The sequence below is a fragment of the Carcharodon carcharias genome, chromosome 22 (genome assembly GCF_017639515.1).
Source record: "Carcharodon carcharias isolate sCarCar2 chromosome 22, sCarCar2.pri, whole genome shotgun sequence".
Taxonomy (NCBI): Eukaryota; Metazoa; Chordata; class Chondrichthyes; order Lamniformes; family Lamnidae; genus Carcharodon; species Carcharodon carcharias.
Genome location: NC_054488.1, coordinates 45,887,940 through 45,909,993, shown reverse-complemented (window position 1 = coordinate 45,909,993; position 22,054 = coordinate 45,887,940). Strand labels below are relative to the sequence as shown.

The 22,054-nt window shown below is 47.4% G+C and overlaps 1 protein-coding gene across 1 annotated transcript in view; it reads right to left on the bottom strand.

The window, feature by feature from the left end:
• gna13a (guanine nucleotide binding protein (G protein), alpha 13a) overlaps nt 1-21,708 on the bottom strand; it is a 66,176-nt gene extending 44,468 nt beyond the window's left edge. The window contains exon 1 of the mRNA XM_041216718.1: nt 21,185-21,708. Coding sequence (XP_041072652.1) covers nt 21,185-21,706 — 522 coding nt within the window. The 5' untranslated portion in view covers nt 21,707-21,708. The remainder of the gene's footprint in view (nt 1-21,184) is intronic.
• Between the last annotated feature and the right edge of the window lie 346 nt (nt 21,709-22,054).

Sequence of the window (22,054 nt, the reverse complement as noted above, 5' to 3'; positions counted from 1 at the left end):
AGGATAAAGCTTTGATGTTAATGTCATCTAACATTTCTTCTATTTAGGATATCTGCTTTTGATTTGACATTGCAACAGCAGTTTGTGGCAAGGCTTCACCACTGTTTGAGAAAAATCTTGAATTACCCAGTGTTACAATTATTAGTTCAACTACTATCAAGTGCCACCTGAAAAAGTTCTGTTCGATTTCAAATCGGATGAGTTACAAAAACAGTGTAAAGAGTAAAGACTGACAATCACAGAATCATACAGCACACAAAGACAGCATTTGGTCTATCACAGATGTGCCGGCTGTCCTTATTTGCTCTCTCAAAACACTTCATGATTGTGAAAACCTCAAATTTTTTGGATCTCTGTTCTAAGGTAACAACCACAGCTTCTCCAGAGTGTCTATATAACTGAAGTCCCTCAACCCTGATCATCTGTTAGATAAATTATTACAGTAATATAGAACATACATGTACATAAAGATAGACGGTGAATACGGAGATCTTTTGAGATTTATAAATCATTATACAAAAAAGGGGGCTGCAAAACTTCAATTTTATTGAGGTCTTTTCAAAACACTAATGAAGTGACTGCTTCTGGGCCCTTTAATACCAAGTTTGATTCATCTGTCAGTTGGTTCATAAGAGTGCCCCAAGTTGCTTTTCTTATTTCTTTTCTCTCCCTTATGGGGAAGCCCCTGGCTTATAATGGGTGATTCCACTAATAATGTGCAAAATCAAAATTCACCATGTGGGAAATCAGCAAATACAAACAGGCTATGCAACAAGTATTTTGCAGCATAATATATTAACTGATACCCAACATTTCAGTAGCAATGAAACCAATACTTGGCTTGTCAATTCATTATTTGACCACAGAATTAATAAACAGACAATGTAGCTGGAATCACAAGTTTAAAAACTTCAAGTATGAGAAAAGTTACAATAGTGCCCAGCAAATCCACAGCAACATCTCATTTAGAAACAATGGCAGATAACGTAAAAGGCTACCCAGTTTAAAATCAACTCTGAAAAAGTCAGTTCAATGTTGGAATGTCAGATGCTCAAAGAATATGTTCAAAAGCAGCACATTTATGTAATTTGGCTTCGATGACCAATGCAAGATTTTACAGCCTCTAAGCACGCTTTGTACTTTGTAGTCGTGCACATTTTTATTTGCATAAATGTGCTTTTTTTTCACAAAAAACATACTTCAAATCAGAACCAAAGTATTTTTTTAAAAAACAAGCAAAAGGTTCAGCCAGAAATTTTGCCAGGAATCTTACCAAACAGGAAGCTGGCATAACACAACCCCTCCAAATGTGCCCACAGATTACCGTAGTAGCTTCCATTTTAAAAAAAAAGGTTTGCCATGTTGAGAATCTAAAAATAAATATATATATATATTTTCATATATTCACCAGCACTCTACAACCACAAAATACATACACACAGTATAAAAACAGAAAATGCTGTAAATGATCAGCAAGTCAGGTGGCATCTGTGGAAAGAGAAACAAGAGTTAGCATTTCAGGTCTATGATCTTTCATCAGAACTCCTGAGATGAAAGGTCACAGGCCAGAAGCACTAACTCTGCTTCTCGCTCCACAGATGCCACAAGACCTGCTGAGTATTTACAGAATTTCCTGTTTTTATTTCAGATTTCCAGAATTCACAGTATTGGGCTTTTACACAAATTAAGTATTCAAGTTAGGGGCTACTGCAAGCCTGACAATAAAACTTTGGAGCAACCACTCATTACACCTTTACTGACTCAAAAGGTTCCTATTCATGTATAAAATACCATACCAAAAAAGCGAGGGGAGAGGGACCCACAATCTTCAAGGTTGCAACTCATGTTGAGATAATTTTTTTTGAATTCATTCAAGTCATCCGGCCTTCGCTAGCTAGGCCAACATTTATTATCCAGGTAGCAACAACCCTCTAATATAACCATTCTGCTCTTAAAGAACTGGGAGGTTATTGAATCAAAGGAGTTTTCACAACCAAGTTTCATACTGCCCTACCTGACACCCTCATTCAAACAATTTTAGCAAGAAAGCAATCAGCAAAGATCCGTGCAAATGTATTTCATTCCTACTCCTATTCATCCCATTCCCCAATGCAAGGGGGCTATAAAGCTAACTGCAGAGATCTTGTTCCACCTTAAATCCATTCCCTCAGCAGAAACAAATGATCAAACCTGGTACATCAAGTGGGGGATTACAAATGTTACAGAAACAAAAAGACTATCAAGAGAAAAGCGTTCTACATGGCTGAATGCCACGAGCTACAGCACCACCCCCACCCGACCCCCAACTTGCATTTATCGTGGATAGTGGGCAAACGCCACTAACCATTTACCATTAAGATAGGTGCCAATTCTAAAGCATTTGCTCAAGCACATGACTATTTCAGGCAGTTCAAGCAGCTGTTCGTACGTCATTGAAGTACGATTACTGCACTTGTCACTGTCCATCAGTCAACCCAGTGGACTAGAGAGCCCTTGCAATAAAATGCCAAAATAAATGGGTTTATGACCACTGTATAATTTAGCCCTGGTTTAGCTCCCCATAGCAAGGATTAGTTAATCTCTGCACTTGTCATTCAATCCTAAACCAGAGGTGAAATTAAGCAGACCGCTGTGTACTTCAGCCCTGTTCAGCTCTCCAACACTACACAAGATGGCTAGACCTCCATCTCTCCTTCTCAGATCATTACGAAGTGTGAATTACAAAACTAGGGCACCAAGAATGGCAAATGGAAAGAGCAAAGATTCCCTCATCATTTTCAAAAGTTTCTTAATTAAACTGGTACCGTGCCTAACAAACAAACTGCGTTTATACCAATGTGGCTACCATAAGCTGTGGGAAATATATTGCATTTATTTATCCACTAAACTAGCCAGGTTGTTGTTTTTATTTCAACACCTGAAATATACTTTCCATAGGTGAACCAACTGTACCATTGTGTGTATGCAAATAAATATTTGCAAGCATGTAATATTCTTCCTCAGGAAATTGCATGCCTTTACAAAACTGCTAGTGGCACCCCAAATATATTTCAACGTATTCATAGAAAGAACAGTTATTCAATAAAACTTGCTTACACAAGCTTCTTTACAATCACTTTGCATAAAACTCTAAATATAACTATCCATATATTCTACTTCCTGAGCAACTTTAAAATGTAACAATTTTTGATGCAGCTGCATAAACTGGTGTATAACACATGTCAGCAACAGCAGAAATCACATGAGCACTGGAAACTCAGCAGTGGCGTTTCCTTGCTGTGTGATGCAATGCAAAGCAAAGTAGAAGTGGAGTGAATACCAGCAATATTCCTTTCTCCAACTTGCAGCTGTATGGCACAAGGTATCTGGTAAACAAGTTCAGAACTGTTGAAACGGACCACAAACGTAATTGAGGAATTCAAGTCTGCAAGTTTAACAAGGATTTCCAGCCATATCCCTGGCACTTCATTTCTACTTATAGTTTTACACCTCTCAGATTGTAAACATGCAGTTTTTAAAAAATCATTTTGTAAACGCATCCCAACTGTGTACTTTTATTAGCTTATCTACAAAGGAAGCTTAGATTCAAGGTCAGAACAGCATTAGAACTGACAAGTTGCTGATAATCAATTTGTTTCGTCTGAAACTACAACCAAGTCAAGAATCACAATGTTAATGATGTTGCTTGTTACAGCAAATTACTTTCAATTTTGATGTAAATCTTTTACATTAAGATTATGTTGGAATCTGAATTGCAAGAATTCAGCTTTTAAAAAAACAATGTAATTTAATAACTTTGCAATATCTTCATTTTTATGGGCATTGCACCCACATCCTTCCTCTTTACTTATAACAGGTCAAAATCATGAAATTAAGACCCTTCCTTCCCATTTCTGCATTGGGAATTAATCATTCAGTGTACAGCTAAAAAAGGTGACACTGAAGCATACCTCCAGACTTGTACCACTAATGTTTTATGGATAGTTAGTTGTAGGAGCTGTCCAAGCATCCAACAGCATAAAAGATGCTTGGACCTCTATCCTTTTCCTCTCAGGAACGGCAGCTGTAATCTGAAGTTCACTGTGCGATGAACTGAAAACCTATAATTTACAATTATTTAGCAGTGTGTCTGAGGCTCCCCACCCCAATTCATCAATCTTCCTGAAAAAGTGTCTGGTAATTTACTACAAAATGCTTTTATCCAGAAAGGTATACCAGCATCCAGTTTTACGTCACAGGCTAACCACGAGGGACACGATACTTGCAATCTCAGTGGAAGCACTATTTATAATTGATGCTTTTAAAAAAATCAATGTTATTATTTGGCATAACAAAAAAACTCTACAATATCCATTTACTATTTTTGATAAAGAAACTTAAGTACAAATATTCAGGTTTCCTTCAACTTTAGACAGAAGGAATACAACTGATAGCATTATATTCCAGCTTTGAGAGTTGAATCACAGCATTTTCATGGAGCGTCTCAGAGTTTCCCATGTCAAGCTGGCAAACAAAAGAATGTCAGACCAATTCAAAGTCATTGCATTGGTCTAAACATTTGCTTATTTTATGCAACTTCTAACAGTTTTTGCATGCTGCAGTTAATTAAAACCAAGAGTGAAAGTAACTTTTGTTCAAGGTCAAGAGTGCCTATTTTTTCTGGTTTTCAACTGTAATTGTGTCAAGTTGTCCGAACTATTTAATGCACTCTGTTTTCCAGATTACGCTGCACAGTGATCTGTACAAACTACATTAATTGGTGCACATAATGTAATTTAGTGATGCTAAAATCAAATATGCTCTATTTTTTAAAGAAACACCATCACTTGTAAATAAAAATTGAAGAAGGGCATAAGAACCATCAGGTTATAAGGATTGTGTGTGAGTGACAAAGATACCAAGTGCATATCCATGGATTACCTCCTTCCCTTCTCCAACCTGCCCCAAGGGCAGTTCAACTAATTATATCCACGAGACCTATTTGGGTAGAAATTATAAAACACTGAGTGCCGCTATTAAATACTGAACAATGCAAGGTAAAACTCCCACTATTCAGTGCCAACAACACATCTTAAAGTCAGCCTCAAACATCACTGATGTTTCAGTTCCCCATATCAACTGTCTCGTGTGTTTTTTCTTGTTAACAATAAGCACCCTTATATTAAGAAAAATTATGCACGGGAGTGCGACTTGCTGAATTATGTCACACTAAACCCCTGCAGTCAGTAATGGCTCAAGGTTTTGCTTTCATTAGCCTATGCTGGACTCAACCCAGTTTCCAGGCCTAACAAGACTAAATCATGCTCCCAGGTTCTAGTATCCAATGAAATTACACATTTTCAAGCCCCTGTCCCTGTAGACTAACACCTCTTGAGCTCTGTAAATTCTAGCATCCACTATTGGACACCCAATAAGGTCCAACGATAGCTGATACTTAAATTCATGCCTGCACTCAAAATATTTTACCAAATCAAGAATCTTATTTTTCATTCAACAGAATAGGAAGGGAGAGTCATAAAAATGTTAAACTTACAAGGTCTGACACATGAGAGCGCCATTATGTATGGACTCAACTGCTTCAGAAATTCCAAATCCAATCAGGATTTTGATATTCATGTACAATCCATAGCATGCATTGCTTGAAAAGGTGACGATTCAATTGTAATTTCCAAAGGGGATTTGTATAACTTCTTGAGTAAAAAATTGCAGGGCTATGGGGAAAGAACAGCAGGTGGGATAAATTGGATTGCTCTTTCAAAAATCTGAGATAGGGATGATGAGCCAAATGGCCTCTTTCTGTGCTATGTGATTCAATGATTCTAAAACAAAATCATTAAGTCGTTTGCTTTTAAGATATCAAACTACCAAATCAGATTTCAGTATCAAATTCGAAGTAGAAAAAATAGAAAAAGAGTTAATTGAGAAAATATTAAACTGATAAAAAGAGCTAATGAAAATTCAAGTACAGCAATGCACCTCAAAGAACTAAAACTAACTGAATGAAGAAACAAGTGAAATGCAGAAATAAAAAGTAAAAGTGTCACTTTTTATTTTAAGGGACATTTTTATTTTTTAAGGAGAATCATTTTGCCCCAGGACATCAATAAAACTTTCAATGTGGGCTTCTGAAATCAGAAGAAACTAATTTCTTGATGGGGGTTTCTCACTATCCTATAAACAAGGTTGGCTACCATTTTAGCCTGACTTAATTTCCTTTTATATAAACAGAAAATTTCAAATCATGTTTATTCATAAGTGTCAACTGCCACAATTCCTACAAGTTTAAGCTTAATGAAATCGAAGGTTTTTAAAGTACAATGATTACATTTGGAAAAGCAGACGCAGTTGCAGCAGGCAGGAAATCAATTAACAGCAGTGTTCTGAACATAACCCTCCTCCATTATTACTCATCTCAGGAACACTGCCAGTCAAAGAGGGAAGTGATGAAACTGGTAGGAGCAAAGACTTAACATTTTCCAACTGTCGCATCTTATTATTCCAATAACTACTGTCCTCCTTGACCATGTCATCTTTATATTCTCCACAAATCTCATATCAGCTTTCCCAAAAATACAAAACATTAAGTTCCATGAAGCAAACATATCAAAATTATCTTTGTTTTCTTCCAAGTTTGAATATTCAAAAAAAACCCATGAATTAGTTTGCTATGGAAGTGGATAACCCCTTTGAAAGTCCCTCAAGTCAATATGTTCTTGTAACTAGGAAACAAATTAGCACGGAAAAGCTACCACAGACTTGTAGCTATATATTGAAGAACTTCAAGTAAATATTCCTTCAAATAAATAGGAATCAATGTTTTGAGAAGTAGATTCAAACCTGTAGATGTTGTGCACATTTGCTCCAAACTTTATTCTTGTTTCTTCCCTGCTCTCATGTCAATAATGCATGCTAGGCTATTGTGTCACAGGTGCTCCCAGCCCTCTAATGTCTCAACTGAGTAGATAACTCTGAGCTGACACTATTCAACAATGGAATATCTCAAAATGAGTCAGGTATTGTCCTATATATGCATACTTTCCAACAAAAATCAACTGGTACCATAATTTACCATAAATTAATTCCCTATTATCTGCACGCCCATCCTAGATTGAGGAGGCAAGCATAGTGGCTCAATTGTTGCCCGGACTGAAATCAGCAAAGAATATAGCAAAGGGCAGAAGCTAGGGCTTCCCTAGTCTGAACTTCTTAAGACTTCATCAAGTCGCACATTTAACCAAGTGAACTACAGCAAAAGCATCTCTTATTTCAAAGATGTAGCATTTTTGGGAACTTGTTCGTTAAATTTTAGAAGCCTATTCTTTCTCCTTAGGTATCATTAAAATAGTGCCTTCCTACTCCAAAAGTTCCATGGAATTCTAGCACCCGCCATTCCAAGATGTCGAAAAAAGTTTTATTTTAAAATAGAGAAACACTCCCTTAATCTGAAAGAAACTTCTTAAATCCCAATCTAATGAAAAACATATTGTACATGGAATTTTCAGTAAGTTAGTGATGGTCACCAACATAATCTAAGATTTTCTGCCATATTACACTAAGAAGAATAGTCTGGATTAAGCACTTTATGAATTGGAAAGCAGCAAATTGCAGCTGAGCAAAAGGATTCAATTCATGAAATCCTGTAATCAAGTTTAATTTCCAATCTCAAAGCTTGAAACACCTATTGCAAACAGTTGTGAAATTTCCAGAGTCAACAACCTTTGATTGGTATTTTGGTGCAATTATGACACAAATTTCAAATTCCAGAATCCAGATTTTTTTTTTTGTCCATGCATCTAGATATTCAGGCGCCAATGATTTGGGTTTCTATCCACTTTTGAATTGAATAGTAAGTTCGAGTCCAACATTTGCATTTGGCTAAGTCTGAAAAGTCCAGCACAGCGAACTTTCAAGATTCTAGAACCCAGATTCAGACATCAGAAACTGGTACCTAAAGTCTCATGGCTGATGATGACATTAGGCAGGCAGCTTCAAAACTGAAGTTTAACATTTTAGCAATTAGGTTTTCAAATGTGAAGCACATCATTCAAACATGGACAGATTTTGAATTTAACGTTTGTTTGAACTGGCAGCTAAGCCAAGTTGAAACCCAAAATTCCAGTGGCAGCAGTAAATTTTCCAATGTACTTGATGCAATGAAGTACCGAGAAAAGCTACAGTGGTAAATTGCATTATTTCTATCCCTTTTTTTAAAATTTGCATATTTAATTAAAATAAAAACTCTCTTCCTATGGAGAGATTTTGAGGAATTGGGCCTAGACTTTCAAAGAGTGAGAAGTAATCTCATTAAAACCTACAAAATACTTGAAGGGATAGACAGGATAGATGCAGATAAGATGTTTGCCCCGATTGGGGAGCCTAGAAACAAGGGACACAATTTCATAATAATGAGATGCCACTTAGGACCGAGGCAAGGAATTTATTTTTACTCAGAGGGCAGAGGGTTGTGGATCTTTGGAATTCTTTACCACAGGGGGCTGTGGAAGCTCAGCCAACAAGGATGTTTAAAGTAGAGATTGATAGATTTCTAAATACCAATGACATAAAGGGATATGGGGATAGTGTGTGTAAAAAGGCAGTTAAGTAGATGATCAACCATGATCGTATTGAATGGATAGCCGATTCAATGGCCTGAATGGCCCACTCTTGTTCCTATATTCCTAAAAGCACAGCAAATGGTTTCAGTGACCATGGAGATAAAGTAAGAATCAGGGCTCAAGTACAGATAGGTTGACATTTTCTTCCTGTAAGGTCATCTCTCTCCCTGATGATAGAAAGGATAAACCAGCAAAATTGAAGTACAACTGCAAATGGAAAGATTTAGAAGTCTGATGATTGGAGCATATTGAATTATGAACGGAATCTGCATGTATTAAGGAAACAGAAGCTGCAACGATTAGAAGTAATCTAACCAAATGCAGTATGTGGAACCACATGCAGACAGTAGAACCACTGATCTGAATCATGCAATATACTTTGCAAATCTGATCCTTCAAAGTTATTTCATAAAATTAAGAAATGTTCATTCTTGCCAAAGTGACACTTTTAATTCTATTAAATATGCATGAATTCAAGAAATAAATGAGAAACCTAAAACTTGACAGGCAACTTTGATAAAATCTGAGGTGAAATTCAGTAATTGTCACGACCCAAGAAATAACATGATACATTTACACCAGCTGAAGTCTTGCATTTAGATAGCGCCATTATCATAGTAAGATACCCCAAGGCACTTCAATGAAGCAACCAGCGAATATTTATTACTGAGCTACACGCAGCGATATTGCATCAGTGACTAAAAGCTTGGTCAGAGAAGCAGGTTTTAATGCATAAGAGGAGAGAGAGGTGAGTAGGCGAGGTAATTCCAGAGATTAAGGCCTAGACAATGGAAGGCATGCCTGATAATGGAGAGGCAAAGGAAATTGGAGATACGTATCAGGATAGAACAGGAGGAACACAGGGATCTTGAAACTTTGGAGGTCTGAAGGTTACAGGGATGTGGGGGGCGGGGGGCGGCAACATCATTGAGGATTTAAACACAAAGGTAATAATTTTAAATTTGTCACTGATGGACCGAAAGCCAATGTAGCTCAGCAAGCACAGGGGTAATGGGTGAACCAGTCTGCATGCCAAAGAGTTACCCGCAACAAAGGAAGATAATTATCAGATGTTCATCTCAACATTATAGTAACTCTTATCTGTTCCATATGCAAACTGGGCAGAAAGCGGAGGGGCACGCACAAAAGGGTGGTGGTGGGGTGGGGGGGGGGTGGGGGGGGGGGCGCAAAGGGGAGAGAGGAGTGAGAAGAGGGGAGGGGCACACAGAGGGCGGGGAGGAAGAGAGAAGGGCCACGCACTGGTTGGGGGGGGGGCGGGGGCGCACACGCACAGGTGGTGAGGCAGGCAGGCAGAGGGAGACACACACACACACACAGGCAGAGAGAGACACACACACACACACACACACACACACACACACACAGGCAGAGAGAGAGACACAAACACACACAGGCAGAGAGAGAGATACACACACACACACAGGCAGAGAGAGAGATACACACACACACACAGACAGGCAGAGAGAGAGTCTCTCACACACACACACACACACACACGCAGGCAGGGAGAGAGACACACACGCAGGGAGAGACACACACACAGGCAGAGAGAGAGACACACACACACACAGGCAGAGAGAGAGAGAGACACACACACAGGCAGAGAGAGAGAGAGACACACACACACAGGCAGAGAGAGAGAGAGACACACACACACAGGCAGAGAGAGAGAGAGACACACACACACACAGGCAGAGAGAGAGAGAGACACACACACACACACACACAGGCAGAGAGACACACACACACACAGGCAGAGAGACACACACACACACAGGCAGAGAGACACACACACACACAGGCAGAGAGAGACACACACACACAGGCAGAGAGAGACACACACACACACAGGCAGAGAGAGACACACACACACAGGCAGAGAGACACACACACACACAGGCAGAGAGACACACACACACAGGCAGAGAGACACACACACACAGGCAGAGAGACACACACACACAGGCAGAGACACACACACACACACAGGCAGAGAGAGAGAGACACACACACACACACACAGGCAGAGAGAGACACACACACACACAGGCAGAGAGAGACACACACACACACAGGCAGAGAGAGAAACACACACACACAGGCAGAGAGAGAAACACACACAGGCAGAGAGAGACACACACACACAGGCAGAGAGAGACACACACACACAGGCAGAGAGAGACACACACACACAGGCAGAGAGAGACACACACACACAGGCAGAGAGAGACACACACACACAGGCAGAGAGAGACACACACACACACACAGGCAGAGAGAGACACACACACACAGGCAGAGAGAGACACACACACACAGGCACAGAGAGACACACACACACAGGCAGAGAGACACACACACACAGGCAGAGAGACACACACACACACAGGCAGAGAGACACACACACACACAGGCAGAGAGACACACACACACACAGGCAGAGAGACACACACACACACAGGCAGAGAGACACACACACACACAGGCAGAGAGACACACACAGGCAGAGAGAGACACACACACAGGCAGAAGGAGAGAGACACACAGACACAGGCAGAGACACACACACACACAGGCAGAGAGAGAGACAAACACACACACACACACAGGCAGAGGGAGAGGGAGAGAGAGAGACACACACAGGCAGAGAGAGAGAGAGACACACACAGGCAGAGAGAGAGAGAGACACACACAGGCAGAGAGAGAGAGAGACACACACAGGCAGAGAGAGAGAGAGACACACACAGGCAGAGAGAGAGAGAGACACACACAGGCAGAGAGAGAGAGAGACACACACAGGCAGAGAGAGAGAGAGACACACACAGGCAGAGAGAGAGAGAGACACACACAGGCAGAGAGAGAGAGAGAGAAACACACACAGGCAGAGAGAGAGAGAGAGAAACACACACAGGCAGAGAGAGAGAGAGAGAAACGCACACACAGGCAGAGAGAGAGAGAGAGAAACGCACACACAGGCAGAGAGAGAGAGAGAGACACGCACACACAGGCAGAGGCGGACACTCACCCAGGCAGAGGCGGACACTCACCCAGGCAGAGGCGGACACTCACCCAGGCAGAGGCGGACACTCACCCAGGCAGAGGCGGACACTCACCCAGGCAGAGGCGGACACTCACCCAGGCAGAGGCGGACACTCACCCAGGCAGAGGCGGACACTCACCCAGGCAGAGGCGGACACTCACCCAGGCAGAGGCGGACACTCACCCAGGCAGAGGCGGACACTCACCCAGGCAGAGGCGGACACTCACCCAGGCAGAGGCGGACACTCACCCAGGCAGAGGCGGACACTCACCCAGGCAGAGGCGGACACTCACACAGGCAGAGGCGGACACTCACACAGGCAGAGGCGGACACTCACACAGGCAGAGGCGGACACTCACACAGGCAGAGGCGGACACTCACACAGGCAGAGGCGGACACTCACCCAGGCAGAGGCGGACACTCACCCAGGCAGAGGCGGACACTCACCCAGGCAGAGGCGGACACTCACCCAGGCAGAGGCGGACACTCACCCAGGCAGAGGCGGACACTCACCCAGGCAGAGGCGGACACTCACACAGGCAGAGGCGGACACTCACACAGGCAGAGGCGGACACTCACCCAGGCAGAGGCGGACACTCACCCAGGCAGAGGCGGACACTCACCCAGGCAGAGGCGGACACTCACCCAGGCAGAGGCGGACACTCACCCAGGCAGAGGCGGACACTCACCCAGGCAGAGGCGGACACTCACCCAGGCAGAGGCGGACACTCACCCAGGCAGAGGCGGACACTCACCCAGGCAGAGGCGGACACTCACCCAGGCAGAGGCGGACACTCACCCAGGCAGAGGCGGACACTCACCCAGGCAGAGGCGGACACTCACCCAGGCAGAGGCGGACACTCACCCAGGCAGAGGCGGACACTCACCCAGGCAGAGGCGGACACTCACCCAGGCAGAGGCGGACACTCACCCAGGCAGAGGCGGACACTCACCCAGGCAGAGGCGGACACTCACCCAGGCAGAGGCGGACACTCACCCAGGCAGAGGCGGACACTCACCCAGGCAGAGGCGGACACTCACCCAGGCAGAGGCGGACACTCACCCAGGCAGAGGCGGACACTCACCCAGGCAGAGGCGGACACTCACCCAGGCAGAGGCGGACACTCACCCAGGCAGAGGCGGACACTCACCCAGGCAGAGGCGGACACTCACCCAGGCAGAGGCGGACACTCACCCAGGCAGAGGCGGACACTCACCCAGGCAGAGGCGGACACTCACCCAGGCAGAGGCGGACACTCACCCAGGCAGAGGCGGACACTCACCCAGGCAGAGGCGGACACTCACCCAGGCAGAGGCGGACACTCACCCAGGCAGAGGCGGACACTCACCCAGGCAGAGGCGGACACTCACCCAGGCAGAGGCGGACACTCACCCAGGCAGAGGCGGACACTCACCCAGGCAGAGGCGGACACTCACCCAGGCAGAGGCGGACACTCACCCAGGCAGAGGCGGACACTCACCCAGGCAGAGGCGGACACTCACCCAGGCAGAGGCGGACACTCACCCAGGCAGAGGCGGACACTCACCCAGGCAGAGGCGGACACTCACCCAGGCAGAGGCGGACACTCACCCAGGCAGAGGCGGACACTCACCCAGGCAGAGGCGGACACTCACCCAGGCAGAGGCGGACACTCACCCAGGCAGAGGCGGACACTCACCCAGGCAGAGGCGGACACTCACCCAGGCAGAGGCGGACACTCACCCAGGCAGAGGCGGACACTCACCCAGGCAGAGGCGGACACTCACCCAGGCAGAGGCGGACACTCACCCAGGCAGAGGCGGACACTCACCCAGGCAGAGGCGGACACTCACCCAGGCAGAGGCGGACACTCACCCAGGCAGAGGCGGACACTCACCCAGGCAGAGGCGGACACTCACCCAGGCAGAGGCGGACACTCACCCAGGCAGAGGCGGACACTCACCCAGGCAGAGGCGGACACTCACCCAGGCAGAGGCGGACACTCACCCAGGCAGAGGCGGACACTCACCCAGGCAGAGGCGGACACTCACCCAGGCAGAGGCGGACACTCACCCAGGCAGAGGCGGACACTCACCCAGGCAGAGGCGGACACTCACCCAGGCAGAGGCGGACACTCACCCAGGCAGAGGCGGACACTCACCCAGGCAGAGGCGGACACTCACACAGGCAGAGGCGGACACTCACACAGGCAGAGGCGGACACTCACACAGGCAGAGGCGGACACTCACACAGGCAGAGGCGGACACTCACACAGGCAGAGGCGGACACTCACACAGGCAGAGGCGGACACTCACACAGGCAGAGGCGGACACTCACACAGGCAGAGGCGGACACTCACACAGGCAGAGGCGGACACTCACACAGGCAGAGGCGGACACTCACACAGGCAGAGGCGGACACTCACACAGGCAGAGGCGGACACTCACACAGGCAGAGGCGGACACTCACACAGGCAGAGGCGGACACTCACACAGGCAGAGGCGGACACTCACACAGGCAGAGGCGGACACTCACACAGGCAGAGGCGGACACTCACACAGGCAGAGGCGGACACTCACACAGGCAGAGGCGGACACTCACACAGGCAGAGGCGGACACTCACACAGGCAGAGGCGGACACTCACACAGGCAGAGGCGGACACTCACACAGGCAGAGGCGGACACTCACACAGGCAGAGGCGGACACTCACACAGGCAGAGGCGGACACTCACACAGGCAGAGGCGGACACTCACACAGGCAGAGGCGGACACTCACACAGGCAGAGGCGGACACTCACACAGGCAGAGGCGGACACTCACACAGGCAGAGGCGGACACTCACACAGGCAGAGGCGGACACTCACACAGGCAGAGGCGGACACTCACACAGGCAGAGGCGGACACTCACACAGGCAGAGGCGGACACTCACACAGGCAGAGGCGGACACTCACACAGGCAGAGGCGGACACTCACACAGGCAGAGGCGGACACTCACACAGGCAGAGGCGGACACTCACACAGGCAGAGGCGGACACTCACACAGGCAGAGGCGGACACTCACACAGGCAGAGGCGGACACACACACAGGCAGAGACGTACACAGGCAGAGACAGAGACGCACACACACACAGGCAGAGGCAGAGACGCACACACACACAGGCAGAGGCAGAGACGAACACACACACAGGCAGAGACGCACACACACACAGGCAGAGACGCACACACACACAGGCAGAGGCAGAGACGCACGCACACACAGGCAGAGGCAGAGACGCACGCACACACAGGCAGAGGCAGAGACGCACACACACACAGGCAGAGGCAGAGACGCACACACGCACAGGCAGAGACGCACACAGGCAGAGACAGAGACGCACACACACACAGGCAGAGGCAGAGACGCACACACACACAGGCAGAGGCAGAGACGCGCACACACACAGGCAGAGGCAGAGACGCGCACACACACAGGCAGAGGCAGAGACGCGCACACACACAGGCAGAGGCAGAGACGCGCACACACACAGGCAGAGGCAGAGACGCGCACACACACAGGCAGAGGCAGAGACGCGCACACACACAGGCAGAGGCAGAGACGCGCACACACACAGGCAGAGGCAGAGACGCACACACACACAGGCAGAGGCAGAGACGCACACACACACAGGCAGAGGCAGAGACGCACGCACACACAGGCAGAGGCAGAGACGCACGCACACACAGGCAGAGGCAGAGACGCACGCACACACAGGCAGAGGCAGAGACGCACGCACACACAGGCAGAGGCAGAGACGCACGCACACACAGGCAGAGGCAGAGACGCACGCACACACAGGCAGAGGCAGAGACGCACGCACACACAGGCAGAGGCAGAGACGCACGCACACACAGGCAGAGGCAGAGACGCACGCACACACAGGCAGAGGCAGTGACGCACGCACACACAGGCAGAGGCAGAGACGCACGCACACACAGGCAGAGGCAGAGACGCACGCACACACAGGCAGAGGCAGAGACGCACGCACACACAGGCAGAGGCAGAGACGCACGCACACACAGGCAGAGGCAGAGACGCACACACACACAGGCAGAGGCAGAGACGCACACACACACAGGCAGAGGCAGAGACGCACGCACGCACAGGCAGAGGCAGAGACGCACGCACGCACACACACACAGGCAGAGGCAGAGACTCGCGCACACACACACACAGGCAGAGACGCGCACACACACACAGGCAGTGACGCGCACACACACACAGGCAGAGACGCGCACACACACACAGGCAGAGACGCGCGCACACACACAGGCAGAGACACGCACACACACACAGGCAGAGACACGCACACACACACAGGCAGAGACACGCACACACACACAGGCAGAGACACGCACACACACACAGGCAGAGACACGCACACACACACAGGCAGAGACACGCACACACACACAGGCAGAGACACGCACACACACACAGGCAGAGACACGCACACACACACAGGCAGATACACGCACACACACACAGGCAGATACACGCACACACACAGGCAGAGACACACACACACACAGGCAGAGACACACACACACACAGGCAGAGACACACACACAGGCAGAGGCAGACACACACACACAGGCAGAGGCAGACACACACACACACACAGGCAGAGGCAGACACACACACACACACAGGCAGAGGCAGACACACACACACACACAGGCAGAGGCAGACACACACACACACACAGGCAGAGGCAGACACACACACACACACACACACACACACAGGCAGAGGCAGACACACACACACACACAGGCAGAGGCAGACACACACACACACACACAGGCAGAGGCAGACACACACACACACACAGGCAGAGGCAGACACACACACACACACAGGCAGAGGCAGACACACACACACACACAGGCAGAGGCAGACACACACACACACAGGCAGAGGCAGACACACACACACACAGGCAGAGGCAGACACACACACACACAGGCAGAGGCAGACACACACACACACACAGGCAGAGGCAGACACACACACACACAGGCAGAGGCAGACACACACACACACAGGCAGAGGCAGACACACACACACACAGGCAGAGGCAGACACACACACACACAGGCAGAGGCAGACACACACACACACAGGCAGAGGCAGACACACACACACAGGCAGAGGCAGACACACACACACAGGCAGAGGCAGACACACACACACAGGCAGAGGCAGACACACACACACAGGCAGAGGCAGACACACACACACAGGCAGAGGCAGACACACACACACAGGCAGAGGCAGACACACACACACAGGCAGACACACACACACACACAGGCAGAGGCAGACACACACACACAGGCAGAGGCAGACACACACACACACAGGCAGAGGCAGAGACACACACACAGGCAGAGGCAGACACACACACACACAGGCAGAGGCAGACACACACACACACAGGCAGAGGCAGACACACACACACACAGGCAGAGGCAGACACACACACACACACAGGCAGAGGCAGACACACACACACAGGCAGAGGCAGAGACACACACACAGGCAGAGGCAGAGACACACACACAGGCAGAGGCAGAGACACACACACACACAGAGGCAGAGGCAGACACACACACACAGAGGCAGAGGCAGAGGCAGACACACACACACACACAGAGGCAGAGGCAGACACACACACACACAGAGGCAGAGGCAGACACACACACACAGAGACAGAGGCAGACACACACACACAGAGACAGAGGCAGACACACACACACAGAGACAGAGGCAGACACACACACACAAAGGCAGAGGCAGACACACACACACAAAGGCAGAGGCAGACACACACACAGGCAGAGGCAGAGACACACACAGGCAGAGGCAGAGACACACACAGGCAGAGGCAGAGACACACACAGGCAGAGGCAGAGACACACACAGGCAGAGGCAGAGACACAAAGGCAGAGGCAGAGACACACAGGCAGAGGCAGAGACACACAGGCAGAGGCAGAGACACACAGGCAGAGGCAGAGACACACACACACACACAGGCAGAGGCAGAGACACACACACACACACACAGGCAGACACACACACACAGAGGCAGAGGCAGACACACACACACAGAGGCAGAGGCAGACACACACACACAGAGGCAGAGGCAGACACACACACACAGAGGCAGAGGCAGACACACACACACAGAGGCAAAGGCAGACACACACAGAGGCAGAGGCAGACACACACACACACAGAGGCAGAGGCAGACACACACACAGAGGCAGAGGCAGACACACACACACAAAGGCAGAGGCAGACACACACACAGGCAGAGGCAGAGACACACACAGGCAGAGGCAGAGACACACACAGGCAGAGGCAGAGACACACACAGGCAGAGGCAGAGACACACACAGGCAGAGGCAGAGACACACACAGGCAGAGGCAGAGACGCACACACACACACACAGGCAGAGGCAGAGACGCACACACACACACACACAGGCAGAGGCAGAGACGCACACACACACACACAGGCAGAGGCAGAGACGCACACACACACACACAGGCAGAGGCAGAGACGCACACACACACACACAGGCAGAGGCAGAGACGCACACACACACACGCACAGGCAGAGGCAGAGACGCACACACACACTCACAGGCAGAGGCAGAGACGCACACACACACACAGGCAGAGGCAGAGACGCACACACACACACACAGGCAGAGGCAGAGACGCACGCACACACACACACAGGCAGAGACGCACACACACAGGCCGAGGCAGAGACGCGCACACACACACACACACACACACACACACACACACACACACAGGCAGAGGCAGAAACACACACAGGCAGAGACACACACAGGCAGAGACACACACAGGCAGAGACACACACAGGCAGAGACACACACAGGCAGAGACACACTCACAGACACACACAAAAAGAGTGGACCAGGGCCTGAGCCAGCCAGAGGGAGATAATTTTTGTGTCCTTTTTATTCGTTGCATTTGTTCAAAGTAAACGTTAAATACAAGTATTATGAACTCCAGAGCTGTGCAAAAATAACAGTTCAAATGTTAAATAGGATTTAAATTGATTGCTACATTTTGTTGAACCCAAAACAAGATATGAAAAGATCCACAAACATTGAAATATAGATCAATTGTAGAATCTATCCCTTTTTATCAACCTGTGCATGATAGTAGTAAAATAGTTATCACTTGCATTAAAACTCCTAGTTTGTTCTAAGTGCTAGTATTTAACTGAGTCTATATTTTAGTAATTTTCCTAAATAACATAGCCAATAATCATAAAGAATTCAAAGAGACTTTGCTTTCATCTTTCCAGGATTTTTCTTGCTTCTTGCCGTGCTTCTTCCTTCACCCAGGATGGAGGGGTCTGGAGTCGTGCATTTCTCCATAAACAACAGCTCTTTAGCTGAAATACTTGATAATGCAATAAAAAAGTTTCCACATTCCCCTCAAAAGGATTAGTAAAATACAGACATTAGCACCCAAATACAATGAATCAATATATGAATGGTTCACCTAATGTTTTCATTTAATGATCTTCATTTCTTCAAATTTTCTTTCAAATCCTAACAAATTATGTCAAGTTAAATATTTAGTTTATTGCAAGGATATTCAAGAACAATGAACTTTATAACTGATCGACCTGCAAACGAGGACTAAATTATATTAACAATTATCTGACCAATATGATCACAATAAAAAAAACGAACCCAGTTACAATTATTTTACGATCAGTTTAAATTCAGTTTTATCTGGAGAAGGAGAGAGTTACGTTAAGATCAAAGTCTCTTTGGTTTGGGTTAAAAGAACTGGTTTTACCACAGTTCCAAGTCATGCAGCCTGTAAAATTCAACAAAATTATTCCAAATGGATGTACCTCCAGTTCAAACAGTGGGTGCAATTGGCTCACCACCAGAAGGGGGGGGGGGGCTAGAATTCATATTACTGCACTGCCTGAGACTCCAATTCACTCACCTTTGTTGATTTCCATCAGCTTTTGACCACATGTAAATTCAGAACAGGAAAAAAAGACGCATACTATGTCACCTCATTGAATTGCACCCATCATAAAGCGACAGTTTTGTCAGTGGTCACAGAAATGTGCTTCACCAAGCCCACCCACACTCCCAGATGATGCGTTTTGGGGTTATAGATTAGAAAATTGCAGAAATTACAGTGACGTGTACTGGAAAGTCACTTTCTGCAAATTCTAATGTACTAATTTTGTAGCAGGATTGTAGGCAAAAATAGTAATTCAAGTCAGGTCATTCAAAGTGAAGTTACAGTCCTCATCTACTTTAAATGATTCAACTAATTTTTGATTTCACTTCCTCTCTCGCCACATTTGCTAATTATATCTACCTACACAAAAGAAACCCCTTTGAAGTCATCACATCCACCCAATCTACGTAATATAAATGTGCGCCAAGTATTGATTTCTCATAATTTCAAAACATGTTGCATGTCAGTTTGCTCACAGGTTGGAAAAATGTGCATTGTCCGACAGAGGGGCATAAAGCTGCAGCACTTTAAATTTACACTAAATCCTACAAATTTAACAGGTCAAATTAAAGGATATTTCTTAAAATTATTTTAAAAAATCAAACTGACTAGCTCAAAGTCCTAAACTTAAGCTCGTGATATGCTGGTTACAATAAGTGTGCCAGGCTCTGATATTAAAGGCAAAATTCAGCTTTATTTTAAACAATCTTACTATTTTCATTAATATATTAAACACTTGCCCTCCAAAGAGACGAAATAAATTTTACAAGTACACAAATATTGTCACTTTCCTCAGTGGATGGCTATAACTTTACAAATTCCTGATTTTAGTCAAAATAACAAACACTGGATTATAATTTAACAGAATATTAGTCGCAAAACTTGAAAAGTCCTTTCTGAAAATAAGTTAATTCTACCATGAACCCTTTCCACGGCAGAATTTATACAAAATTTACTCTGTCGTCCTCAGAAAGATTTATATAAAATGCCGTTTAAAAACTCCCGGATAATTTCGGTCTTCAACCTTGATATAATGTACCAATAAAACGTGCATGTTTTGCATTTAAATCGAGCTTACACGTCCAACTGTTAGGGACTGAGACTAACTGCAGTCGAAGGGGAAAAAAAAATTTTTTTTTGAATTTTAAAAGTTTCACGATGATGGGAGAGCGGTGGAGCTGGATTTCTAAATGGGAGAAACCCCAGGGCGGAAAAAAAACAAAAAAAAAAATCAATCCTATTTGAAGAACGTCTTCGTTTCCAAAGTTTACTTGACACTGCAGAAATTAACCAGTAAAGTCCTCCACCCGCCCAAAGCTACGACTCGGAACACACCCTCCAGGAAGCCGCTGGCTTCTCGTTCCCCTCCACAGAGCCACACAGGGGCCTTCGAAAACCCGCGCCCCTTCCCTCCCTCCCCACCCCCTTCCCCCGGGCTCCGAAGTTACTCACCAGCTGGAACTCCCTGCGCCTGTCGTACGCGTTCTGGATGCCATTGTCCGCCCACAGCGATCGGATGGCCGGCAAGTACTTGAGGAAAACCCGCGTCTCCATGAGGCCTACGGCTGCCCCGGTCAACGCCCTGGTGTCGAAACTCATCAGGACCTCGCCGTTCTGTTGGTTGCCGGGGTCCCCCCAGGGGATGCGGAGCTTTTCCCTGGCGTCCACCAGCACTCGGATCCCCTTCAGGATGTTGCTGTAGATGGTTCCCCTGAACTCCTCCTTGGCCTTCTGGTCGAAGTCCTGGCCGTGGATAATTCGCATCTGCTTGAGGAAAGTGCTCTTGCCGCTCTCGCCGGCCCCGAGCAGCAGGATTTTCACCAGCCGCCGCACGTAGGTCTTATCCCGGGAGATGAGCTCGTCGATCTGCTTGCTCTTGCGGAGCTGCTCGGCTTCTCGCTGGGTGAGGACGCAACTCGGAAAACAAGCGGCCAGGAGGGAGCGGGACGGTAGGAAATCCGCCATCTTTAACATTCGATAACATAGTGAGGAAGGCGCGGGCACAGGGCGCGTTACCGCCGCGCACCGGGTGCGAGCGCTTAACGTCACGCACGTTCCCGGGCGGGGCGGGGCGGGGGAAAGTGGTGGGCGCGGGACGGGGCAGCGCCTCTACTGGCTGGAGGACCAACGACTGGACTCAGTACTCTGAATGTGTCGTGGCTCGCTGGTGTAATTATTGAAAATATCATTGCGGGGGGGGTGGGGTTTAACAACACTCAAAATGTGGAATTAAAACAACTTCTTTCGTACTTGTCATTTTGTTCCAAGGAGTGACAATCACTCAATATAACCTAATTTGATCTTTATCGCTGTTAAAATGAT